This window comes from Podarcis pityusensis (genome assembly GCF_964106645.2).
Source record: "Podarcis pityusensis genome assembly, chromosome: 9".
Classification (NCBI taxonomy): Eukaryota; Metazoa; Chordata; class Lepidosauria; order Squamata; family Lacertidae; genus Podarcis; species Podarcis pityusensis.
In genome coordinates, this window is record NC_138034.1 from 16,773,193 (window position 1) to 16,800,961 (window position 27,769).

The following is a 27,769-nucleotide window of genomic DNA, read 5'->3' on the forward strand; positions in this document are numbered from 1 at the left end:
CTCGGGTTCCCTCTCTGGATTCTCCGAAACGCAGCGGCGTTTTTCTCTAACTGGGAAGCCGAGGCCTCTTCCTCGCCGCCGTCGCCTCACACTTCCCCTCCTGGAAGTAGCCCGGTGTGAGGCCTAGGCCGCCCCTGCCTCGCGGCGCCTGTGCCCGCCCTGGACGCGCGGCCGCCGCCGCCGCCGCTCCTCCCGAGCTGCAGTCCCGGGAGCGGCCTTGGAGAGGCGCTGCGTCCCCGGCTTCGAGGCCTAGCAAGCCCGCGAGCCTGTGGATCCCTACGCGACTCGCGCCTGGCCGAGAGCAGCGCGGGCACGGAGACGAAAGGGTCGGAGGCGGCCGCCGCGGCCGTGAGGTAAAATCGAGCGCGGGGGTCTGAGGGAGGGAAAAACAGGCCTCTCGCCTCCCTCGGCCGCCGGACGGCTCGGCCGCCTTCCTCGGGCCTCATTCCGCCCCCTTTGGAGGTCGGCCGGGGAAATGCCTCGACGGCGAGCGGGGCTCACGGCTTCCCCTCAGCCCCCTTCCCTTTGTCTCGCCTTCCCCCCACTTTTTTCCCAGCGGCGGGAGCGGGGCTCGCTCCGGAACTCATGGCCTCTGAGCGTGTGCAGAGTGCCATCGCTTTTCGCCGCGCCGCCCCTCGGCCCCGCGGCTTCCTCCTTTTTGCTGGAAGGGAAATGTTCGCGGGGATGTGGCAAGGGAGGCTGTCTGTGTCTCTTTCCCACGGAGAGGTGTTTGTTTTGTTGGTTTGCTTTGCATTCTCATTTATTTATTTTTAGATTTGAAGGTGTGCGAATACTTCAGAGGCTCATCTTCAGAGTTTTCTGCCGGCCCCTAGTCTTTCATAGACCGAGCTCGACCATGATAAAACCAGCAGATACATTTTCGGGATCTGGATTTTAGCAGAGATCAAGCGCCTCTTCCCTAATTGCTTGTCAGTGTAAAGGGAGGTGTATAAAAAGCTGGAAACATGGCTGCAATGAAAGGAAAAAAATCATTTCAAGAGTTGCTATGTTCTGTTGCCTTGGCTATCTATTTTGGGGTTTTTTTTGCAAGTGTACAGAACTCCAAAACTTCTTACAACTACCTAATTACAGTATAAGGCATTTTAAAATTTAATTTCTAGAACTGTAGTACAAGGAAAACAAAACGCAAAGAGTGCCCAACTAGTATTTCTCTCTCACATTATTATTTTGTTTTAATTTTGAGAAACATGTAGTAAGCTTTAATGCACTTTTCAAGTTTATTTATTACGGAAATACTTTCATTTGTATGCAGCTTTTCCATTTAAATATGCTCAGAGCTCACAACAGAACATAAATTCCAATCAATAAATCCTTACAATAACGATTAATTACTAAATCATTTCAAAAACTACCCAGCCAGATGGGTGGGGTATAAATATTGAAATATTAATATTCATTATTAAATAACTTTATTATATGAACATTATATAACATTAAAAAAAATCACCCTAAAAGCATATTAATTAATGACTAATCAGTGCAATTGTAAGTGCACAGTTTGTAACAGCTTAAAATAAGCATATGCTCATCCTGAGTTTCAGCAGAAAGCAAAACAACCCCCAACCAAAAAAGATTTGGTTTCCTGATATTAATATGTGGATGCAACAAATAACCTTTTAAAAACAGGTGACACATTTAAGACCAGGTTTTAATTTTGTTGCCAGACAGGTTGGGTAGATAACCATGTTGTAATTCAAACACTCAAATCCTCAGATGATTCATGTAGCTGACTTGTAAAGATTGAGAAGAGGAACCCTACTTTAAATTGTTTTGCCTTTTAAAAAAGTTCTTTTCCCCCCTTGATGCTAGCTTGGGTAATAATTTTTAGGAGGGGTAGTTGAACACATTCATGTAAACATGCAAAAGTTCCCTTCTCATTGTTTTTTTCAAGTAAATTTTGAATAATCTGTTCTTCTTCCCCAAACGTCTAAGAGGTAGCCATAATCTATTGAGCAAATAAGCCATTGTAAAACAAGAGTCATTTGATTAATGTTACATAGTTATAAATCAGCTAAACATTTATGTGTTTGTTGTAGGGGAAACACTCTTGGGCAACAGATACATCTGTGGAAAACATGGTTATTTTATGACATGATCTTAAGTTATATTTTCCAGGTTTATATTCACAGCTACCTTGTGTGCTTTTGTTAAGCTGCCATGCTTGATGAAAAGTTCATAATAGGTTTTTCTGCTAAGAAGCAGCAATGAGTGAGAATGTTTTAGACGGATTACTTAGTGAGTTCTGTTGGTGCTAAAACAAACCTGTGTAAGTGGGCTCAAGGGTAAAACTCTGAACTCTTAGTTTGCTGCACTTATGCATGAGTCATCATAATCTGTTAAGCAGACACCTCTCTACAAGTAGATTCACTGATGATTTAATTTAACAAGTTTTAGTCTGCCTCTCACAAGGTAGTTTACAAAATTCTAAAATTCATAAAAAATACAGTTATGAAAAACAGAAAAATTAGCAGTAGCTAAATATTTTTTTCCAGGTGCAGCACAATTCACAGGCACACTTTTTTTTCAGGTGGAGCACAATGCAAGGTTAAATTAATGTGTCATCAGGGTTATTCAAGACCACCCATGATAAGGCTATGTGTATTTGTCTGCAAAGGGTGTTCAAAAGGTGTTTGAGGTAGCTTCAAAAGGAGGTAGCTTCAAAAGGAGCTACTATTAAGAAACCCCGTCCCAGGGAATTGCTTGCCTAATGGTTCTGACTGGTGGATTGGGCAGGCTTATGCATGTGTAGGTTATCCTTCTAATAACGTGGTCTCGAGCCATGTTGTTGTTGTTTAGTCATTTAGTCGTGTCCGACTCTTCGTGACCCCATGGACCAGAGCACGCCAAGCACTCCTGTCTTCCACTGCCTCTTGCAGTTTGGTTGAGCCATACAGGGTTTTAACATTCAAAGCCTTTAATTGGGCCCAGAAATGATTAGGCTGTTTGTGTAATCTGAGTGCCCAGATCACATAAGTGTTCTAGCTGCTGCAGTTCTCATGTCCCTCCAAAATGCCACATGTCAGAGGAAATGTTGAGTCTGAAATAGCAGTTTCAGTTCGATGGAAGGACTGAATGCCATTGCAATAAGTTATATTCTTGAATGAGAATGTTTGGTCTAGGACAAATATGACCTACGTGTAGCTATCAGAGAAGAGCAATGCATAAAAACAATTAATATGGGATAGTTATTGGTAGGAAGATGGTTAACATTCCACTGCTGAGTATAAACAACTGATTTGTCTGCAGCTAAGCTCCCCAGAATTGAAGGGTGTGTGTGACAGCACATCCTGACAAGGAAAAAATTAAATAAAAATCCACTTCTGTGTATACCAGTATGCTCTGAATTTAATTGCATCTGAATTCTGAGCCGTCCTGATTTTTTCTTGTTGCAGCTTAATGAACCTTCATGAACAAAAGGAGCGAACTCCAGACTGGATGATACACACAGGAGTTTCAAACAGAAGTGTGGCCTGATGTAGCTTCCTGGTGTTAACTTTGTTTTGGCAATTTATCCAAAACTGATGAAATGTGGAAATAGAGGACCAGCTAATTTTATCTTTATCAAATTTAAAGGTATGCTCCTGAAAGTGAGTAAATATTTGCACCTTTAAAGCTGTTATGTTTGACTGTCACAATATTGGTATTTAATTCCTAAAGCACTCTTGTTTTCTGTGGACCCTGTACTAATTAATGTGTGGTTTAGTATAGTTTTGCTATACTAATATAGTATGTGTTGTCACAGCATTGATTCTATGGATAATCCTGTGAAGCTTGCAGTTTTGTGAATGCTTACTAAGACCTGGATTTAAAATATCTGCCATACAATGTAAGATTTAGGCACTACTCTAGAGTCTGAAATGTTCTTGAATTTTGTTTATTACAAAGATTGTGTTTATTATGACTTTTGACAACTTGATATATAGGATGAAGAGCGTTAGCAGCCTTTGCCAATAAAATGTTTTTCACTTACAGTTTAGAACTAGACTTTAGAGTTTAAAAAATTAAAGAATGTCACATCTTTGGTGTACACCAAAGAGTTTGGAAAAATGTGATTCAATACATGTTTGAAAATACTTGTCTTCCTTCTAGGTTCATTGTTTCTGAACTGAATATGTGCTGTGTACAAATGACGCTGCCTTGCTCATGACATAATCAGTGTTATGTAGACGAAATAAAATTCAAGGGAAAATAGATTTTGGAGAAAAAAATGCCAAAGAAAAAGAAAAATCTTGGTGTGAGCCCATCAAGAAAGAGCATAAACTCAGAAGCGACGCCTGCTGCATCTGCCGACTTGGTACCGCCTTCAGTAGATCTAACAATGTTACAAACACCGCATGGGATTGATAAAGAAGAACTCTTCAGCAGTCTTTCAGAAATGTTTTCTGACTTGGATCCTACTGTCATTTACATGGTGCTATCTGAATGTGATTTCAGAGGTAAATCAAATTCTGTTAATATTGTCAGCATTTGTGTTTAACACAGTGATAAGGAGAGAGAGGTGATAACATGGGGTATCAAGGACATTTTGTCACAACAGCCACTTGTTAATAATCAATGCACAAGTTCACAAACTACTTCCTAATAGTTACCCCAATTAGCTCAGGGCGTTGCTCTTTGGCTCTTCTTCCTACAGATTTGCTTACCTCGTACTGGCACTAATTATGTTACACAGCCTGACATCAGGCATTGGATCTTGGGGAATCTAACATAATGGCTGGGTAAGCTAGTCAATGGAGAGCAGAGCATAACTGAATGTTGGTAGCAGTACCATGCTACAGTTCTGATGACAGCAAGGTCAGTGATGGCTTTTCTGAGCCCTAGGGCCTTTGACAGGTGCCTGACTATATTGATCCGTGTTGTTGGCACTGCAACTGGGAACTTTCAGGTTGTCTGAAGAACACGGTAACCTTGAAATAAATCTTAAATTCAATGTCTATTTGTACAATGATCTTTATATTTTCTGTAGTTTAGAATGAGTTTCATATCGCTTCCAGTGACTGTGCTTTTTCTTCATTTCATAGTTGAAGACACTATGGATTATCTGCTAGAATTGTCTACAGCTGCTAAGGGAATAACATCTTCACCACATGTCTCAGGTTTTGATTCCATATCTGCATCATTGGTTGGTGAAAATCAACCAAGCTGTGTTACTAATGAAATAGAGGGCCAAAGTTCTGCTGCAATAAAAAATGTGAAATCTAGTGAAGAATCAGAAAAGTCTTCATCATCTGAAGAACTGGTTTTCTTGCAGTGCCATCCTTTTGAGAAATGTAATCTAAATAGTGAAATGAAGGATTCAAAAAATGACCATATCTCAGGCAATCTGTCTTTGGCTTTGGACCACGGTAGCTCTGATCAAGTTAAAGAGTTATCTGGGTGTGCAGAGCCCTGTTTGGGTTACAATACTGTGCTTTCTTTGCAGAAAAAGGAAACAGACAGTGAAAAATTAGAAACCTCCACTCCTTTAAATCCAGATTGTGACAAACCCTCTGAAGTAGTTTGTGGAAAATCAGGCATTCAGACAAATGATGTGGATATTTTTGCACAAATCCCAGAGAACTGTAATTTACCTGAAGTTGTACTTGACAGTGGTGCAGTTCCAGAAGTTGTTTTGGACCTTACAACCCTAAATGACGTGTCTGCTCAACACTGCCAGGGGATTGCAGAATTTCAAAATAGTGTGTCTGACAATTCTAGTTCTTGTTCACACAAGACTGAAAAACAGGGAAACACAGTGACTGTGTGTAATAATTATTATAATACTTCTGTTCCTGACCTATGTGCAGAATCCACTTTCAAACTGACACCTTTTACAAATGTTGACCAGTCTCAGCCGATGTGGAATTCACAATTTTCTGTGCTTCAGAAACAGTCTCAGGAGTGTACCTGGAACCTAATGGCGCCTGTCTTTTATCCTCAAAATGCAAGCCATAGCTTTGTAACTCCAGTTGCTGTCAGCCCTGGGAAGTGGAGGCCTGCTTCAAACTCGAGGAGTCTTGGGAAAATATATTCTTCTCAAACAACTTCACAGTCTTGGGACAGCAAATCCTCTCTGCCGAAAATGGACATTTCTCAAGTACACCAGCTTCCTGTTTGTCACATGATGAGAAGAAAGATTCCTCTCGCAGGTCATGTGCTTGTTCTTCTTAGAGGGGTTCCTGGATCAGGCAAATCACATTTGGCAAGGTAGAGTATTCATAGATTTTTCTTTAAAAATGCATCATTTCTCACACTCATGTATGTGCATTAACTGTGACTTTGCATTATGTGTATACACAGACACAAACCAGATCCCCTCTTTTCCATAATTTTCAAACCCTCACTATCTTTTTATCTATGGGGGAGGCCACTGTTTTGTGTCAGTTAAATATTAATCCATTGTCAACTTTAGGAAGTGAGAGAGGATTGCTCTGGATAGGAGAGTGTGAAGGAGCATACATTTCCAAAGCTGATTTCCTGGTTTGCATGGTTTTTATATAGTGACTACACTCCTGATCATGTGCTTTAACACCGAAAGTTGCTGTCATCATTGTGTTGCATTGTGACAGCCCAAGAATGGTGCTGTGTACTCTTGGCTTTTTTTTATATATCAGGAGGACAGAAATAATGTTTGAAACTTTCCCCAAGATTTAAAGTAAAGGTAAAGGGACACCTGACCGTTGGGTCCAGTCGTGGCCGACTCTGGGGTTGCGGCCCTCATCTCGCTTTATTGGCTGAGGGAGCCGGCGTACAGCTTCCGGGTCATGTGGCCAGCATCACTAAGCCGCTTCTGGCGAACCAGAGCAGTGCATGGAAACGCCGTTTACCTTCCCGCCGGAGCAGTACCTATTTATCTACTTGCACTTTTGATGTGCTTTTGAACTGCTAGGTTGGCAGGAGCAGGGACTGAGCAACGGGAGCTCACCCCGTCACGGGGATTCGAACTGCCAACCTTCTGGCTGGCAAGCCCTAGGCTCTGTGGTTTAACCCACAGCGCCACCCATGTCCCCAAGATTTAGCTACTTTTTAAAGTTAAAACGTGTGCCACATAGATAGCACAAGCCCTGATTTAGAATGGCTTATCCATATTACTACACAATGCCCCTCTCTCCCAGCTGAGGCTCAAAATTGTGTGTGCACAATTAAAGAGAAATTGAGAGTGGGGAAGGGAGGGTAGATGATTGATTCAGCATTTTTTGTTTTTTTGCAGGGCTTTGCTTGAGGATAACCCTGGTGGTGTCATTCTTAGTACGGATGATTATTTTTACCAAAAAAATGGACAGTACCAATTTAATGCTGATTGCTTAGCAGACGCACATGAGTGGAACCGGAAACGTGGTATGTGCTAGATGAAGTTGAACAATTGTTGATTAAGAATATTGGAATCTATAAATAGAGAAGACTTAATGAAGTTCTTGTGCCAGGATTGGTGCTTGCCTATAAGCACATATTAAACAACAACTAACTGGGTTGGATAGGCCAGAGGGCCAGATCCTGAGCTCTCCCTCATAACACAGGCTGTTTTGACAGGTCGACAAGACAGCCTACCTGTCAGTCACCTGATTACAAACTTTGGTCATACTTCTGGCCATATTGCTAGTATTGTATATTGAATAGTTGAACGTAGGTTCATATATTTTAGTGCATATGACAACTTTGAGTATTTGAGTGTTTCTGCAGTGGTTTGTCATGGTTATGCAGTGCTTTCTCTAATTTTCTTTTAACTGAGTTAACATAAAAATGCTGGTTTTATTAATACATTAAAAAAAATAATTACTGGTATGTTTTTCAGCCAAAGAAGCATTTGAAAAAAGCATCACTCCAATAATCATAGACAACACAAACACACAGGCTTGGGAAATGAAACCTTATGTTGCATTGGTTAGTATTCCATAAGTTATTATTGTTGAATCAAAAGCCCATTAACATTTTCTCTGCATATTTGTAGACAGCATGGAGGTATTTGAGCTCATGCTCTCTATAGGCTGTTGAGATGATGGGGGGAGGAGATTGAGTTGGCCTAATGCTTTCACACTCAATGCAGTGAGGATGGAGAAGCAGAACATGAGCTCAAAACATACTTTCAGTCTGCCTGGGTACAATTGCAAGAGCAAGCATCATTTAATGGAGCCCAGATATTAGTCATTTGGAAAAGCTGCATGTTTACTCAGAAGCAAGTCCCACTGAGTTTAATAGGGCTTACTCCCAAGTAAGTGTGTTTAGGATTACAGTGGTACCTCAGGTTAAGTACTTAATTCGTTCCGGAGGTCCGTACTTAACCTGAAACTGTTCTTAACCTGAAGCACCACTTTAGCTAAAGGGGCCTCCTGCTGCTGCTGCGCCGCCGGAGCACGATTTCTGTTCTCATCCTGAAGCAAAGTGCTTAACCTGAAGCACTATTTCTGGGTTAACAGAGTCCGTAACCTGAAGCGTATGTAACCTGAAGCGTATGTAACCCGAGGTACGACTGTACAACTATAAAATCTATAGTCTTAGATCTCTTATCTAAGCACGAGACATTTATCATGAGTGCTTATGTTGTACAGTTTTGATGAAGATCTTGTTCTTTGTGACCAGCAATGATGGTGGGTGAGATGTGTTCTGAACTATGACTTGGTTCATTTTTAACTGTATTCTTAACCTGCTGAGGGATGTATCTCAAGCGTTTTTACACTTTTATTCAGTCCCAGGAACACAAATATAAGGTTATATTTCGTGAACCGGATACCTGGTGGAAGTTTAAACCAAAAGAACTGGAAAGGTAAAAAAAACCCCTCACGATTCTGTTATAGCATATTTGAAAAGAAATAATAATATCTTCAGATAAATGAGCTAGTAGGAGTGAGACCAGCTTTTATTGAACCCCAAAATGCAAATGCAAATTATAGGGATTGCTGTAATACTATGAATTGTTCTCTCTTTTCTTCCAAGAGAACCTGTGTGATTACTTGGACTAATTCGTTTGCGAATTGTACCTTTAGTTCATGTAAAGCTTCAGTTGCTTCAAAAATATTCTGTGGCTGTCAGCTACAGAGATTCTTTTAAAGAGCCTCAAGAATAGATACTATTATTCAAGCCCATTATCTTCATTGGTTAAGGATAGGGAGGTGGGATGTTGTGACAACATGATCTTCCATATATATAAGTGGCGAGCAAAGTAGTACCTAATAACTGTATTTTGTTTCTCCTTTTTCCTTTATAATTTTTAGATTTTGATTATTGTTTCTTTCTCTGGTCCATTGCTAATAAAAGTTAAAGTCGGCATGGGCAAAAAAATACCCAAGAAAATCTACTCTTTCTGGCCATTAATTATTTCCAAAGCTATAAGAAAAGTGGTTTAAAATGTCATGATTTGTAGCAGTGGGTTTTTCCACATTTAGCAAGCTGTTGCTAAATAGTCAAGTAGAAATTGAAAGTAAAGGGTGCCAAGATCTATTTTACCCAGTTTGGAACTCTACCTGTTTACTACTTTTTATTTATTTATTACTTAGGCAACGTGATATGGCAGTGTAGGTTTTCATGTTGCACAAACCTTTATTTGCTTGTTTATGCACCATCAGCTGTTGGGAAAATTCTCAGTACCTGCTCCTTAAATTGTAACACCACGGAAAACAGCTTCAGTTAAATGTTTAATAGTTGCCTCAAATGTTTTCAACAAAAGTTGGAATATGCCTTTTACTGTGAGATTCATTCTCAGATATTCTGTTCTTTTTAATGTTTAGGCGAAATATTCATGGCGTATCAAAAGAGACGATCAAAAGAATGTTGGAACGATATGAACGTTGCCTGACTGTTAATTCAATTTTGAATTCTTCAATCCCAGATGAATTGAAAAGTGCCACCTGTGATGAAGTTCTTCACCACAAAAAGGGAGAAGGGTAAAATTAAAGTATCAAAATTAAAATTAAAGTATCAAAAGTATTGAAATACAAAACTTCAAGCCAGTTTACTTGGTTAGTTAATGATGCTGATAATGCCAAGGTCGCAGGTTCAATCCCCATGTGGGGCAGCTGCATCTCCCTGCATTGCAGGGGGTTGGACTAGATGATCCTCAGGGTCCCTTCCAACTCTATGATTCTATCTATATCTGTAAAGTGTGAAAGCAAATGTCTGTGAGTCTAACTAAGACCTTATATCACAGAATGTGCTGAATAATTACACTTTCAGTTTCAGAAGTAGCATGGTTTTATATATCTCCATAATCTAACAACCTCCACTTTCTTTGACTCCTTCCCTTCAACATCCAGTTATCATTTTAATAATAATCCCAGTTACATCCAAGAGAAGGGATTGACTCAATAGCAGTCCTTTTTTTTTCCATCTTGGCCCTTCTCTCTTTCTAGGAATATGTATATAAATATTTCAATATATATTAGAAGATGTTATGGCTTAAATGCTTTAGCAGAGGTAAAGATGATTAAGGTGTGCATTTTTTCCTTTAAAGGTCCATTTTAAAAATCCATTGTTTGATTTACAGGAAGGAAGATATGCCTCATTATGGGAAAAACAAGGAACATTTTCCTTCACCTTTGAAATGCATAGAATTAAGTATGGAAGATAAGCATCAGTCACAGAAAGTTACAGTGGAAAATCAGACTCTCCTGAATAAAAAGAGAGAACTGGAGCATTGGGTTCAAGACTGTACTTCTAAATGTAATGTCTCTCTGGAAGACATAGATCTCAATGCATCATCAAGGACAGACAAAATTGATTCTACTCTTGAAAAGATGGACTTGGTAAAGTCTGAGGAAAGTGAATTCTCAAATTTCAGTGAAAATATTCAGAAGTACAATAACAAGGACATAATAGCTGAAGTTGAAGCAAATCAATGTGCTGAAGTACTAACAGAAGCAGAGTTAAGACTGACAAAAAACATGAATAAGGCAGATTCAGGCTGCGATAAACCGGTAGGGCCAGAGACAGTAAATTTTGTGGGAGACTGGCCAATAGAACAAACTATGGGGCAGAGAGTGAAAAGAGCTAGAAGGTCAGAAAAACTGACTATAAAGAATGGCAAAGAGGATAAAGGTCTAAGCATCCCCAATTTTGATGCATTAGCAATTCTAGATGAAGATGAAAAAGTAAATCCGGTTAATATTCATGAAGAGCTGCCACTTTCTCAGAGTAAACAGGAAGAAATTAAACAGCCCTCTGCCTGTATGTCTGTTGATGATACGGAAGAAGGTGCATCACAACTGCTGATTGTAGGAGACTGGCCTGTCCAAAACTCTTTAGAGCAAAGACAGCACAAAATGAAAAGAATACTCAAGAGAAACACTGGTGAATCAGAAGAGATTATAAGTAGTCAATGCAATATTAACGAAAGTACTCTGAACACAGTAACGGTACTTCCTACAACATCTGCAGGTGCTGGAGAGCTACTTGTCTCATCAAAGAAGGAAAGTCTTTTGGCACCTGAAATCTCTGGTTCTGAAACTCTTAGTGAGAAAAAGTCTGTGCAGAACAAAAGGGCACGCAAGCATCATAAATTAGCTCTAACATTTACCAACAATTTGGCCCTCAGTAAACCAGAGGAAGAATTGTGTCTGTCTAATTTGCTGGAAGAGAAACCCAATGAATGCATCATGGCAGAGGCCAATAAGTATTCGCAGACGGAGCCCCAGGATTTTGCTCTCCTGTGGAGGCTTGAAAGGAAAATTATTGTTTCGGAAGATACCAAAGTATTAAATGGCAGACTGGATGGATTCATACCAAAAGGCATTCATACTGCTTCAGAAAAAATACCCTATAAAGTAACTTATGAGAAAAGCACATATGTGGAAGAAAGTGAACTTGTCAACATTGATGTATCTGAGAATCTGAATATTTTGTGTAAACTCTTTGAGTCCGTTTCATTTGATGCACTGAAGGACTTGTATGAAAGATGTAACAGGGACATTGATTGGGCTACAGGGATCTTGTTAGATTCTGCTGAGAAGTTATGCAGAGATGATGAGGTTGGACCCTTGCAGGAAGCACAGATTCAGCCTTCTGGCAAGTCTCTTGACTCTAATGAAAACGCTGGTTATAGAGAACGACTTGCAGATTCTGAGGAAACCACTCAAGGAACTGTGTCTTCTAGAATTAGTCAGGATTCAGAAATAACAAATCTCTCTGTTGATGATGGAGGTGATGAAGCTTCCACCGTTAAAGATGAACACAACTTTTCAACTGCTTCCACAGCAGAAAACAAACATTTAATGCCGTCTGCTCCAAGAACTCATGTCGAAGAATCAGGAAATGAGAAACCACTTTTAGATACCACACATACAAAAGAGATGAACTCCGTTATGATATCAGAAAATGAGCAGCCGAACAAGGTGTTGCATACTGAAGTGGACTTAAGTGTTCCTGTGACTATAGCTGATGATTTTAATGGAGGCCCTAACACTTTGAAACCCACTTTTGATGTGGAAATAGAAAACACATCTTCAGAGAAACATTCAGAGTGTTCAATTATAGAAGAGCTCCCATCTCATCTAATACTTACAGAGGGCTCTGCAAGCAAGGACAGCAAATTTGAGGTGGATAAAAAAATGAATTGTAAACCAATGTTTCTAATTGCAGCAAAAAATGAAGAAAACAAAATACCCAATCAAGATAAAAGCAAGTTAGTGAACCCCACACCTGTATCAAAATCTGTGAATATAAATTCCCTAGAATTGGTCTTACCTCCTGAACTAGCCATTCAATTAAGTGAAATATTTGGACCTGTTGGTGTTGATTCAGGTAATAAAACCATGATTTTTAAAAAAATGCTAGGAGTTAAAAAACCCAAAAGTATTGGTTATTTGAAGCTACAGCCATTGATAGATATTAGAAAAAAGACTCACCTGTATCTTGGTGGTGGTCAGACTCGGTAGTGGTCAGCAGTTTTTACTCATTTTGCAAAATCTTCCAAGTCATTGCTCTGTTTTCCACCATATGAGTGAATGGCAGCCATTCACTTACATAAAGTTAATTAAAAGTCTACATTTGGGAATGCCAATAGGGTAGAGATTTAAGGTGCCCCTGTTAAGTCCAGTTTCTAGACAAGCGATAGATTGTAGCTCAGTGTAGAGCATTGAGCTCTGCCTTGAATCCAGAAGGTCCTAGGTAGGCCTAGGAAAGACCCTGGGTTGAGAGAGAATCCTGGGAAGTCAGTCATTGTAGACAATATACCAGCTTTCATTAGTCCCAACCAGCATGACCAGTTGTCAGAAATAATGGGAAGGTGTAGTATGGCAACGCCTGGGGGGCCACACGGTCCCTATCACTGGTCCAAAGTCTGTCTGTCTGATTAGCTTCATCATCTCCATATTCTCACTTTGGGTCCTCCTCCTTAGTGAAATTTGGACCTGGTCAAACTGATTTTGTTGTTGTTTAAAAATACTCCTTTGAGTTAATTTATTTCCTATTCCACATTAGAATTGTGGTTTATAAATTAAGCTGTGTTTCAAAGTGGTGTTATATTGCTCTGTTTTGAGACAGATTCTCTGAATTATTTCAGGAACTGATGCTTTATCCTACAAAAAAGCCAAGATATTTGATTAAGAATAAGCTTGGCTGAACTACATTTAATTTGTACAGTGTTTTAACCTCTAGCTTTTTTATTCAATAAGGATCTCTAACTACTGAAGATTATGTGGTTCATATCGATCTGAATTTAGCCAGAGAAATTCATGAAAAATGGAAAGCATCTATTACAGTAAGTCAGTTTCTTTCTAAAGACAAGTCTGTGGCATCTTATGCTTGCATTAAAAAGCACTGGTATTTATTTCTTAGCTGACCCCTGTTAAAATATTTCTCAGAATTTATAGTGCATGTAAATAAGTGGCATGATTATACTTAGGTCACATATACTCCAAATAAAAGTTATTAAACATACAATCAAAATTTTGAACCAACTAACTTTTTAACTTTTTAAAGAGGAACATGTCAAAGGTCTGATTCATGTGCTTTTCATGCAGCCACAAGATAACACAGGCAGAAAAACTTAGTTTAAAAACATGGTAAAATGTTTATAAACAAATGGTCTGGGCTTGAAGTGATAAGCATACAACCTGAACCTGTTGTAAACTGAGTACAGTTGTCCAAACAAATTTTATTAATCCTTTTTAAAAAAAAACTAATTGGAGATTCATTAAAACTTAATAATATGATTAATTGAATTTAAAATGTTTTAATTTAGAAGCGACAGAGGAGAGAAGAGGAGTTGCATAAGCTTCTTGAAGAAGGTAAGCTTATGTTGTTCTAATTAACCACTCTGGGCCTTCCATTATTTAGACTGGGTGCCCTTTTAGATGTGCATCCAGATTCTGATCACCACATAGTAAAAAATACAGCAGGAATGGCAAAGTTATTCAGTCTTCAAAGTTATTCTATGTAAAATAAATATAGCAGCACATTTGTTGTCATGTGGGTAATCCCATCTTATCATACAGCCACCTTAGGAGGTAGGGTTTCAGGACCTAGCAGAGTGTTGTTTTTGACTTTGCACATCTCTAGCTTGGACAATATTATTCTTACTCTCCCCCGCCCCTCTGTCTATCTCATCTACATTCAGATTAAGGTTTATTTATTTCTTGTCCTTTTATATGTGCAGCAAATTTTATTTGAAATAGGGATGCACAATTATCTATGTATATATTTAGTTGTTGCTTTTTTTTTAAAGCACTACCTATTTGTGAAAAGAAAGAGCATGTACAGTGGTACCTTGGGTTAAGTATTTAATTCGTTCTGGAGGTCCATACTTAACCTGAAACTGTTCTTAACCTGAAGCACCACTTTAGCTAATGGGGCCTCCTGCTGCTGCTGCCGCCGGAGGACGATTTCTGTTCTCATCCTGAAGCAAAGTTCTTAACCTGAAGCACTATTTCTGGGTTAGCGGAGTCTGTAACCTGAAGCGTATGTAACCTGAAGCATATGTAACCCAAGGTACCACTGTATGTAGTAAAAATGCTGTAAAGAACAGCACGTGAACACAAAGGGACTGAGCAAATCACGAAGCTTTGCAACTGAGAGGCCAGAGGTGTGGAATTACCTATGTGTGATCTACTTCTCAGACCCTCAGAACCACAATCTGTGCTTCAAGCCACTGCTTTTGAAATTAAGTTCCCCAAAAGGAGGAGGAGCCAGCAGAGGAGTGTGAAATCAGCCATGTTTTTTTCAGGTGCACAGGCACAACATGGAGTAAGGCAGGGAGTAAATACTAATGTGCCATCAATATACATGTGTCGCAGTTAGAAAAACACAGTAAAATAAAATAGTTTTAACAGTCTGTTTTTATTTATGCCTTAATACAAGTGACACCTTTCAAAATGCATAAAAAAATACATGTATTTGGATTATCTGTATTTGAAACTGTTCCTTTAAAACAATTCATCACCTTCCGGCTTTGTTGCTTCTGTAGATCCCATGCTGTTTGAGCAATTCTGTCTAGATGAGCTGGACAGCCTTCTTTCTCCGCACCCAAACTGTCAAGTACAGAAGACCGAAAGACTGCCTACAGATACGCTACCTGAAAACTCAGCTGCTTCAGAGTTTTTTCCTTTCATGGATCACTGGAATGTCCAGACGCAGAAAGTATCACTCCGGGAGATAATGTCCGAAGAAATCGCCTTACAAGAAAAAGAGGACCTGGTATGATTAATAATAATAAGAATAATAATTTTTCATTTATACTCCGCCCTCCCCAGCCAAGGCCGGGCTCAGGGTGGCTAACAAGCAATAATAAAACAAGTTGAATGAATACAACTTAAAAACAAGATTAAAATATAATATTAAAAATATTGAAACATTAAAATATTAAAATGCAGCCTCATCACAGGAGGAGAAAGGAAAAAGAAAGAGGGGGAGGGAATCAAATTGGCTCCAAGCCAAAGGCCAGGTGGAACAACTCTGTCTTATAGGCCCTGCGGAAAGAAATTAGATCCTGCAGGGCCCTGGTCTCATGAGGCAGAGCGTTCCACCAGGCCGGAGCCAGTGTTGAAAAGGCCCTGGCTCTGGTTGAGGCTAATCTAACTTCCTTAGGGCCCGGGACCTCTAGGGTGTTGCTATTTACGGACCTTGAGGCTCTCCGTGGGGCATACCGGGAGAGGCGGTCCCGCAGGTATGATGGGCCTAGGCCGTGAAGGGCTTTAAAGGTCAAAACCTTTTACACATATGTTGCCCCTTAGCACTATGCATTTCCTATATTTCACCCTCATTGTGAGCTGAAGCATGCAGCAGGGCATAAGATCAGCCACTAGGCTCCCGTAATGGACCTCTCATTCTCTTGTTCTAGTTCTCATACTTGGCCCACTCACCACTTCCTTATGCTATAACAGTAACCGCTTTGCAAACACTCACAAAGTTTCACTTGCAATGCAGCTGCACTGCCTAGAAAGTTGGTTATTAGTTTAGGTTAGGGAGCGGGTGGCAAGTGACTGTTTTCTAGCACATAAAATCTGTAAGGGTGGCCCTGCCATCTTGCTCCAGGATAACTTTCCACCAGTGATGTTGATGTATTAAGCTGATAGGGGAGGATTAAACAGAAAGTGGTGCTGTACAACAACTATGTGGTTCTGTTGCGCTTGTGAAGCTAAAACAGAGAGTAGGATGGGGCTGAAATGCGATTTAGCCAAAGTCTAGAGCCAGAAACCTGCCTTTAATTCCAGTTTCTTGGTATAGTTGACTCTCAAAATGAGATGGGCATAAATGAAGTAATTGGCACCGATGGGAGCTTGTTTTCTGAGGTGAATAACATGTGGGAGAAATTTCTATTAGAATTTCTCAGAAGGGAAGAGTTAAATCTTTCCTTACTGCACCCTGGTCATGATGAAAATTACCCCCTCCCCCCACATAGGCAACTGTATAGAAATAATGGATATAGTTGTAATGACACATTTAGCACCATGTGCAAGGTTTTGCTTCTAATGCATTTTTCCCTGTTTTGTGTACTCCTGAAGACCAAAAGTGTGGCATAGTGGTAATTTGACTGTTCATATGTACATTGGTGCTAAGATGTAAATTAGAAACGGAGATTTTTAGTGGTATCCCCCATGAATCATCTTGATTTACCCTAATTTATTAACTTCAGCTTATAGCCACCATATTGTGCTACTTTATCTCCCAAACCAAACAGTCTCTTCAATACAGTTTTGCAAGCAGCCTTTTATGATTTAAATTTCAGGTGGCTGAAGCTAGAAAATGTCTCCCTATAAATAGTATTGCCAGCCCTAAATAATCTGGAACCAATAACAAAGGGTGGTATCCAATGTTGTGAGAGAAGAAGTAGCACAATTACTATACTTCTTCCTCTGCATTGCCCCCCAACCTGCCCTGTGATTTGCTCTGGAGGTTGCCTCTACCCAGGGGAGCAGATTTGGGAACACACAGGAGAGAGGAGGAAAAAATTGGTTGTCACCCACCCCAAAATGTGGAAAACTGTGTAATTTTGAAATCTTTTTTCTTTATTAGATCCATTTTTCTACAAAGCCTTTTCTAATAATATAATTATAATGTAAACTTGTTTTCTGGATTAGAAACGCTCTCCTTTCATGGCTAGAAAAGACTGCGCTGCCAAACTGAAAGAGAAGCAACTCCTGGAGTTATTCCCAGCTATTAACCCAAACGTCTTAATGGAAATCTTCAAGGACCACAAGTGAGCTCTTGCTTGTTCATATGATGCTGCTAAATTCAAAGAACTAAATGGCTTGGATCTGAATACCTTTTGAATTGCTTTATACTGCACAAGTCTGTTCAAGACTACCCTTGAAGGCTTTTCTCCAGATCTTCCTGTCGCCTGAGATAAGGCCAGTAGTGACCAGAGACAGAACCTTCTTTGTTGTGATGTTCTGGCTCTGGAATTCTTTCCTCGGGAGACTTGCCTGGTGCTAGAATTTGATTTGAGAAATTAAAGATCAGGTTTTAGAATGCAAGCTTCTCTCTCTTCCTTGTGTGCGCGTGTGTGTCTTGCTTTTTCCTTTCTTGTTAATTAACAAAGTTCTGCTGTTCTGTGATATGTCTTGAATCATTCACTGGCTGCTGCTTCTTTTTTTTTTATCTCAGTTATTCCTTGGAGCAAACCGTCCAGTTTTTGAACAGCGTTCTAGAGTCAGATCCAGTAAAGACAGTTGTAGCCAGAGAGACTGCCCAGGGTGCCATACTCTCTTCTTGCAGTGCTTTAAAGACACGAGAGAGAAAGGTAATGACCATCTTGCACATTTGTTGCAAATACGTTTAAATAAGATGCTGTTATAGTGAAATATGGGTCCTCAGCATTTTTAACATTTTAGGGAAAGGACTTCATAAATAGTAAATAAAAGTCAGTGTCAGTAGGAGTATATATGATTGCTTCTTGTTTTGAACTGAGCAGATAGAAAATGTCTTTGGTTGGAGGTGTCTTACTTTAATAAGCCTTGGACCATGTCCTAAGTGTAACACCTATGAATTATAGGCCAGAAGGTGCAAGGAACCAGAAGACATTCTTGGTGCAAAGGCGTTTCAAGACTTTGAATATCCAGGATATGATGATTTCAGGGCTGAAGCTTTTCTTCACCAACAGCACAAGCAAGAGTGCCTGAGAAAAGCCGGGGAGGCGTATCGCATGGGAATGAAGTCTGTAGCAGCATTTTATGTTCAAAGGGTAAATTTGTCTTAATGAATCAATTCTGCAATTTTTGCCTTCTTTACTGGAAATGTTGGCCATTCGTAATCATGTAAGTTTTTGGTGTTTGCACTGATAATCACCGCATAAGCAAGTGTCAATGCTCTTTTTGAATCTCCAATAGCAGAACTAGTAGACCATGTGCAGAAATATCCCCCCCCCCCAAATAAGGTCAGAAACATTTATTTTGAAATAAATTGGAAATGTGTGGACATGGCATTTTAATTCAGAAACAAGCAACTCATGGCTTTCAAAGTGCTGTTGGATTAGAATATAAGACGACAATGGAAGAGCTTATTCACTAACAATGGCTGGAATTCAAAGTGCTACATTGCATGCAAATGAGTGTTTGGTCATTGACAATAGAAACTCTGACTTTTTGCTTATTGAGTAACAGGCTCCTATGCCATATCACAAATTACTGCATTTCAAAATAGCCATGGAGCGACTTGCATAGTTTTTTGGACCCCAGCATGTATTGTGTACTTCTACAGGTGGGATAGTGTTTTAAACCATAATTGCCATACTGAAACCTTCAGGTGATTCTCTTAGCTAAGGCACACTGAGTTGTTTTTTTACCAGTTGTATATATGTACACAGTCAGGGAGCACAAAGTTGACTTCCTCTCTCTTTTTTCTTCCTACCTTTATGATCTCTGCTCATTTCACACAGTCTCATTGTGACTTACATCTTCCTGAAACCCACCTGACAGGCCTTACTTGACCTACTTTGACAAGTTAAGTCTAAATGCACATGTCACTGTTCTGAGACATTACAACTCCCTGCCTATAGTGCTGTTTTGAATCCTGATACCCCAGTGCTGCACTTAGGTTGCTCCTTGTGATGTTTACAGTAGATGTGTGTTTGCATCAAGGGTCGCCTTCACGAGGAGAAGATGAAAGAAGCCAACCGTGATGCTGCCATGCAAATCTTTGAGAAAGTGAATGCCTTGAAGCTTCCTGAAAACCTTTTGGACCTACATGGTCTTCATGTGGATGAAGCTTTGGCTCACCTGGGTAGAGTATTGCAGGAGAAAACAGAAGGTACAAGAACACTTCTTTGTTTACAGAGATTACACTGGACAGTACAGTGGTACCTCGGTTTTTTAACATCTCGGAAGTTGAACGTTTTGGTTTTCGAACATCGAAAATCCAGAAATAAATGCTTCCATTTTCGAATGAGCCTCAGAAGTCAAACAGCTTCCGCTGAGTTTTTTCAAATTTTCTCTATTGAATTTGCAGACCGCCCTTTGCGGCTTTGGTTTTCGAATGTTTTGGAAGTTGAATGGTCTTTTGGAACGGATAACATTCGAAAACCGAGGTACCACTGTATTAAAACGGACGGGTTACTTTCCATGTCAGTGGATGGGCTAGCCTTCATGGACGGAACATATAATTTGCATATAATAATAATAATAATAATAATAATAGTTAATATTATTATTTATACATACATACATACATACATACATACATACAGTGGTACCTCGGGTTAAGAACTTAATTCGTTCTGGAGGTCCATTCTTAACCTGAAACTGTCCTTAACCTGAAGCACCACTTTATCTAATGGGGCCTCCTGCTGCTGCTGCGCCGTCGCTACACGATTTCTGTTCTCATCCTGAAGCAAAGTTCTTAACCCGAGGTACTATTTCTGGGTTAGTGGAGTCTGTAACCTGAAGTGTCTGTAACCCGAGGTACCACTGTATAGACATACATACATACCCTACCCATCTGGCTGAGGTTCCGCAGTTACTCTGGGCATTTCCCAACAGAATATTAAAAACACGATAAAATGTCAAACATTAAAAATTTCCCTAAACAGGGTTGCCTTCAGATGTCTTCTAAAAGTCAGATAGTTGTTTATTTCCTTGACATCTGATGGAAGGGTGTTCCACTGGGCGGGCGCCACCACCGAGAAGGCCCTCGGCCTGGTTCCCACATAGCACTACTAAGGTTAAATTCCTGGCATCTAGTTAAAAGGTTCTTGAGTAGCAGTACTGATAGAGATACCAGCAAGCTGCTACCAATCACAGTAGACAGTACTTGGCTAGACGGACCTGTAGTCTAAGGCTACTTTGTATTTCAAAATTTACCATATTGAAAGATTTTAGATATATTCTAAAAGAAATTTTTTAATCTGTTGAATGTGGAATTCATAAAGAGAGAATATTGTGACCATTCTTATTCTTGTGTAACAGAATGCAACCTGGCTGGTGGTAAGCCATATCTCTACGTGATCACAGGAAAGGGAAACCATAGCCAGGGAGGAGTTGCTCGCATCAAACCAGCAGTTATGAAATACCTCACAAGCCACAAGTTCAGGTGAGCTGAACCTACCGTTACTGACAACTTGCGATCTGCATTTAACCAATTAAAAACTGGTGGTTATTTCACTAGAAAGCGTAGTAGACATCCTGGGCTAAGCTCCTCAGCCAGGCTTATTGCCAGGTCTGCAGAGTGCAGCAGGAAGCTTGTATCTAGGATCCTAGGTCATTCCTAATGACAGTCCTGGCTGCTAATGATGGTTTTCTTTTTATTTGCCTATGGTGGTAAACACGGAATCAAGTGAGAAAGGAGATTTGAGATTGAGTTATTTAAATCTAGTGAAAGGGTAATGGGTGAAGTCAAGAGTGGAAGGCTAGAGCTGGGAGAGAATTCGGGAATAATAGAAAATGAGTTGTTTTTGCTCCCTTAGCTCTCTGGTCTAGCCCAAATACACCCCACCTTGTGCTCTGCCATGTTTCTGTCTTTTCAACACCTCACCTGGTCAATGCCAGTGGGATTTTTTCTTGTGTGAACAGTGAACCTCTCTTCCACATGCTGTGCCCCAATCTGATTTTTAAATTCCCATGAGTGGTTTGTTCTGTGACTCGATGGTGGAGGCTGCTTCTCAGTTAACAAGCTCCAAAGCATCTTTGGGCACAGAAAGCAAACTTATTTGAGGCAATACCTCTTTATTAGGCTTATTATTTCTTAAGTTACTGTATTCTTCACTCTATAGGACGCACCTGACCATAGGACGCACCTTGTTTTAGAGGGGAGAACAAGAAAAAAAAATATCTCTCCCTCTCTGCGCAGCACCGCTTCAGCGAAGCGGCAGGAGAAATGGAGCCCCTTCCATTTCTCCTCCCGCTTCGCTGAAGGGGCGCTGCGCAGAGAGGGAAAGCTGTGCAGCGCCTCTCCAGCGAAGCGAAGCCAGGAGAGCAAGAGGGATCAGTGCACACCGACCCCTCTCGCTCTCCTGGCTTCAGCGAACCAACCCGAAGCCTCCGGCTTCAGGCGGCTATCCCTGAAGCCTGGAGAGCGAGAGGGGTCAGTGCGCACTCCAGGCTTCAGTGAAAGCAATGCGAAGCCTCCGGAGTGCGGAGGGAGCGCTCCCTCTGTGCTTCGGAGGATTTGTTGCTGAAGCCAAGGAGCCAGCATTCACGCCATAAGACGCACACACATTTCCCCTTAATTTTTGGAGGGGGAAAAGTGCGCCTTATAGAGCAAAAAATACGGTAGTTTCTTTCATCCAGCCAAAAGGATGGTTTAATTTCAAACTTGCCCTTCTATATGGTGAAAGTGTCATGTAATGCTGTGTAATGTTAGAGCATTGTATGAGAGATTAAAAAACCTTTCCACCCGCACAAGCCCTTACACAAACGAGCATGAGAAATGCTGTATACCACTGTGTGGATTCTTATGCAAGCATTTGTGGAACAGTGCTAAAGTCTGTTTTCCTACCCCTTGCAGTTTGAATCAAACCTTAAATGGTTGCTTACAATATTATCCTGATTCACAGGTTCACAGAAATAAAGCCAGGCTGCTTGAAAGTCATGCTGAAGTAAAAGGATGTCACCAAGAGGATTGGAAAGGCTGCTATAAGTGACATACAAACAACTTCAGAATATAATGCCGTTCCTGTGCTACTTTTAAATAACAATATTTTACTGGAAATATTTTAATGTTTTTAGCAGGTGTGTTTTTTGTCAGCATGTTTTCCTCGCCAAATTTGAATGGATTTTTTTTTCTTTTTAAGGGAAATAGTTTTTTGGCCTCATGCTATAAAAGGAGTCCATGTGAAGAGAACTTCTGTACAAGAAATTGACTTTCAAAGGGAAGGCTCCATTTTGAAACACTCTGTCCTTCTCAGATTTAAAGATTTAAAGAACATCCACAAATATCTCAAGCATTATCTTCTTAAAAAACTTACCTTGTTCTGTATAAGCGGGGAAGCCAACATAGTACCCTTCAGATATTTTGGACTACATTCCCCATCATTCCTGGCAACTGGCCATGGTGGTTGGGGCCGATGGAAGTTGTAATCCACATTTGGAGGGTATCATATTGACTACCTCTGCTCTGTCAACATTAGGCTTACATGTTTTTAAGACTTGGAGCTAAGATGCTTTGAAATAATTAAAAGTTTTGGGGGGAGAAAATGATGCAGTGGGTTGAAGTAATAAGAGCTAATAATTATTTATGTTCCTTGGGGAGAAGAGGAAATGTTAGGTGTTAACATTTCCCTGGACTTAAGAGAAATACGTCGTCTCATACCCCAGTGAGTTATCTGCTCAGATTGTCCCAACTCTTCAACTCTCTTCATATATGGAAAGTGTTGACAATACTGCCTGATGAGATGGTTGAGCTTTTTTGGGAAAGGACATGGGTACCTAAAGGTCTTGACCGTTATGTAAGTAATGAGGAGCCATTTCCTCTTTCATTTATACAGTTGCCACTAGAATCAACAAAATTTTAGAAGTCCCAGTTTTTGTGACGTATAAAGAGCTGAATTCAGCTATATGTTTGTGCTAGTGGGAGCCAGCATAACAAAGCCCGCTAATTCAACGGGTCTTCCCCTGCTCTTGCGCTGATGGAAAAATTCTTCCATTTTCGCTTAAAATATTAAGTGCACTGGCTCATGAGTGCAACGAGAATATGTACAGGGAGCTGCTGTGTGAATTGAAATGTACAAGGGTACCTGCAGTGAAGCTCTTTTTGTGCATTGTAACTCCTGAACGTGTGACTAAAGTTGCTGGATCAGGGTTGGCATTTCCATATTCTTTGTGGTGGGAGAAAATGTAAGGAATCTTCATAGACTCCATCCTGTCTGTATAAAAATTACATATGGTCTATTAGAGAAGACACCAGCAAACTGACGCCGTGTAAGGGTTTGCCAGGTTTGAGCAAGCCTATATGCCATTAACGACAATACTGGACAATACTGGATAAAGCATTTATCAATGGCAGCTACTACCATTGCAGTACTGATGGAGGGAGCTACATCTACTGACATTCTCATATTCCTACTGCTGCTGTTAAAACATACATGGTTTCCTTCAGATCAGGAAGTACAGCAATGTGTGCATGCATATCGCTCTTACAGGGATGCAGTTTCATTTGAAAACGTATCCTCATTATTGATAGTATATTTTGTGTGGATTTTTAAACGTTAATTCATGGCTGAGAATCAGCAAGCAACTCAAGGTATTTTTTAAACATATTTTAATATCAAAACTGGATGATCCTAGTTGCAAATTGAATGACATTTCCCATGATATTCAGTGCCTCTGTATCCAAACCAATTAATACATATAGAAATATTTTGAAAACTGATAGGTGACATTTATTTTCAAGAATATGCAAATAATGTATACATGTCTTTCAGCGTGGACATGCAAGTGCTCTTTAAAATTGTTTTATAATTATGAAGCTTTTAAAACAATTGAGGATTACATGTGAGCCGTTGTGTAAATAGGTGAGTGTGAAATATTTCAAGTTACAACCAATTGTGTCCTTCCACTGATGGGGACTTCTATCAGAAGCGTCCATCAGTGGAAGGAGGGAGGCGGCAAATTTTGCCAGTTTCCCCCTTCCCTCCTGCAGTGCCATCTCCTGTGCTGATCTGAAGGTTCTCCCTAGCCTCTGGAGCAGATTGGAAGGGCACAATAGTCTATATGGGGGAGGAAGAATATATGGCAATTGCCTCCCTCTCCATGCCACTGATGGAAGCCTCCTAAGTGCCTTCCATCAGTGGAGAAAATAACATTGGTACAACCCTTCATATCTTAAAGGTGCCATTTCAGTAGAATTTTGAAGCAGCCAGTTTCTTTGACATATAATGCAACAGAATTTGCACACATATGTTATGGACACCAGTTAAATTGGGACATTTTAGTGCATGTGCAACTATTGAAAAGTTGCAACCTGCAGTTAACTATGATCCTTTCAAAGAGATCTTTGAGTGGGAACAGATTCCTGCACATTGCAGGGAGAAAGGAAACTCATCCAGTCCTTAGTATGTTTTTACAGGACTTACCACCTATATCCTACTATAGTGATATCTAAGCTTAATGAGTTTTAGAAAAGATAGCTTTTGAATCTGGAGAAAAAGATGATGGAAGGAGTGCCTGGTATAGAAATCCAAACTGCCTTTTTTTTTGCTTAGGGGTGTATGTCATTATGGGAGAAAAACAAAACCTTTTTCTTCTATTTTTATAAATCAAGCACTTTTAAATATGTTAGTTGCTTGGTGGCTAGATTCCCCCTCCCCTTTTTATGTGGGCTGCCCTATAGCCAAAGAAACTACTACTGCTTCTCCCATTGAAATAATTGGCTTTTTCAGACTTTTCACCTTCCTGTGTACCAGAATGGGTGTGTTCATCAAAATACTTATTAAGGAACCTAATGCAAATAAGGGATGCTTCACCATTACCATTGTACAGATATGTCTGTATGGCAAGGACATGCATGCATGTTTTGCTTCATGTACAAATCATGGGGAAACCACTATTGACTCTGGGATCTTCACTCCATGTCCAACTAGCCTGAGCAGATGCATAGTGTTGATCACACAAGAAGGGGTAACGACACACGTGGAAGAGCTACCCATATTAGGATAACCATTATGTGAACAGCCCCAAGGTAGTTTCTCTTAATGCGATGGCAGATTTATCTTTTCAGATGCTGATCTATTTTTGTCCTCTTTTCATGAACGGAGTTCTTCTCGCAGGAACTTTGGATCCAAGCCATTGTGACATTGTAAAAATTTCACTCCTTTCGATAGAACCTGCCAAGTAGAAGCGGCTGCTGGATTATAGCCTCCCGTTCCCTTCTACACTTTAGTAGATTATTTAAAAATAACTGTGAATAACTTCTATATTTTCTTAGGGAAAAAAATACAACTGAAGAAATTAAGACTAAATCTGAAAATACCTGTAAGGATACCTAAGGGAAATGTGTTCTTTTCAATGTCTCAGTACAACGTTCATAATTGTTTTCTTTGTTTTGGTATTTTTACCATGCTTAATTTCTTAAAAAGTCAAATGTCTTAAGATGAGGAAGAATTATAATTTCTGGGTACCCATTTTTTTTCTTATTAACGTCTTAAATTAGCCTCCAAAGAAGATGTCATGAGCATATGCTTATATCAATTAGGGTCATTGCTTAGGCTGCAAAAATTGTACTCTAAATGTTTTATTGAAAAGAGATTTAAATTTACTCAGGGCAGTGGTTTCTGTGAAAGTGCCTATGGAAATGATAGCCTTCCCAGTGTCAAATATTTTCAACAGATAGATATTTTGATTATAACTGATATTAAGCTTGTATGTGCAGTTCAGGTTTCAAAACATTACTTATCCTTTCTTCATTTCTTGAAAAAGAATGTAACATCCCTTAACTATATGGACTTTACGTAAACTTCAGCTTGCTGTGGTGAAACATTAAAGGCTAGCACACATGCTATATATTCACATACATGTCTTTACCACATTTTGCAAGGATGAACATGCGAAACAGGTGATCGTATAGATGCCCTTCCTGTGATCCCAGCAGCACTCTTTCCTGGCCATGACAATTGTGTAAACTGCTGTGAGTCATATGTGAGATGACAAACGTTTTCCCATGTAAACTTGTGTGTGAGGATGGTGGGAAATGTTTACATGGGGAAAATCTTGCTCTTTTCAAAAGGGGAGAAAAAGTTCAACTCTCAACTACTGACCGGGATTATACTACTCTACTATAATAAAAAAGTACAATGAAAAATCCAGTATTGTGTCACAAAAATATGGCCAGTATGTAAGTAGATTTCTTTACTGTTCATTTTTTTTAGGTGTATAAAGCTCTTCTGGTTTCCTATCTTTTTTTGTAATGTTTGGTTGTTAGCACATAAAATTTCTTACGTGAATAATTTCAAATAAAATCCAGTTTAATAAATACACATTCGTTTTAAGAATTCTTCGTCATCAGGTGCTTGAGCTAAATGAAACTGAAGTTTGGCGTGGGAGCTCCCCACTCCCATTTAAGGAAATTAATGAGATATAACCTTAACACACGAATAACCTGTCTTCGTAAACTGTGGAACAACCTGATTTTCAGAGAGAGACGCCTGGTTCTTAACTGAGATACTAAACCTGGGTCTGGGCTACGCTAGCTCAGATTGTAAGTGGTGGAAAACAATTGTGGGGTCGATGTGTCACCGTACCAAAAATAAACAACCCTCCACACAGTAAGCTTGAAGTTGAGGGAAAGGGTTCTAAATTAGTGATCTCCTTGGCGTGCAAGTTTTCTACGTCAATGGTGAGTTTTAAATAGAGAAGTTTGCCGTACGATGCCCATCTCACCTGCAATGGTACACCCCAGAAACAGGTTTAGCACTCAAAGAGAGAACTAGTATACAGTTTCTCTGAAAAACCATCAGTGAAGTAGCACTTCTCAAGTTTCTGGTGGTTGTTCCAAGAACTAACAAGTGCTTTCCCCTCCTGCTTTATAACCAGATGTTACTGGTGAAGAACAATAAATTGGGGGAGAGGGGAGACCAGAAAGAGATTTGGATTCTGTATAAAAAGCCTGTTCTAACCTCACAAACTTGGAGTCCTCAGGTAAGGTAAAGGTAAAGGTACCCCTGCCCATACGGGCCAGTCGTGACCGACTCTCGGGTTGCGTGCTCATCTCGCTTAAGAGGCCGGGAGCCAGCGCTGTCCGGAGACACTTCCGGATCATGTGGCCAGCGTGACGAAGCTGCTCTGGCGAGCCAGCACCAGCGCAGCACAAGGAAACACCGTTTACCTTCCCGCTATAAAGCGGTACCTATTTATCTACTTGCACTTAAGGGTGCTTTCGAACTGCTAGGTGGGCAGGAGCTGGGACCGAACGACGGGAG

At 40.1% G+C, this 27,769-nt stretch overlaps 1 protein-coding gene and 1 long non-coding RNA gene across 9 annotated transcripts in view; one reads left to right on the top strand and one right to left on the bottom strand.

Moving 5' to 3' along the window:
- The first annotated feature begins 216 nt into the window (after nt 1-216).
- N4BP2 (NEDD4 binding protein 2) lies at nt 217-26,827 on the top strand. Of its 6 annotated transcripts, none has more exons than XM_081019775.1 (19): nt 217-353; nt 3,414-3,594; nt 4,111-4,457; nt 5,043-6,207; nt 7,211-7,338; nt 7,793-7,881; nt 8,685-8,761; nt 9,723-9,878; nt 10,478-12,338; nt 12,447-12,729; nt 13,602-13,687; nt 14,171-14,216; nt 15,392-15,621; nt 17,505-17,623; nt 18,031-18,166; nt 18,419-18,607; nt 19,503-19,671; nt 20,826-20,949; nt 22,412-26,827. In XM_081019775.1, exons 3-19 carry the CDS (start codon nt 4,229-4,231, stop codon nt 22,455-22,457), a joined length of 5,133 nt encoding a protein of 1,710 aa, XP_080875901.1. In that variant the 5' UTR covers nt 217-353; nt 3,414-3,594; nt 4,111-4,228; the 3' UTR covers nt 22,458-26,827. The 6 variants fall into 6 exon arrangements, with proteins under 6 accessions (XP_080875901.1, XP_080875900.1, XP_080875897.1 ...); XM_081019772.1 differs by adding an exon at nt 2,058-2,136 and having other exon boundaries at nt 226-353; nt 10,478-12,729; XM_081019773.1 differs by adding an exon at nt 2,058-2,099 and having other exon boundaries at nt 226-353; nt 10,478-12,729.
- The window catches only part of LOC308484942, a 55,138-nt gene continuing 42,830 nt past the window's right edge, over nt 15,462-27,769 (bottom strand). Inside the window, exons 5-7 of one of the 3 annotated variants that reach the window (XR_013990199.1) lie at nt 17,690-18,143; nt 16,626-16,710; nt 15,478-15,599 (exon numbers count right to left, since the gene is read on the bottom strand). This is a non-coding gene — a long non-coding RNA (uncharacterized lncRNA). Of the gene's footprint in view, nt 15,600-16,625; nt 16,711-17,689; nt 18,144-27,769 lie in introns of all 3 variants that reach the window. The other 2 variants (XR_013990197.1, XR_013990198.1) reach the window with 2 other exon arrangements.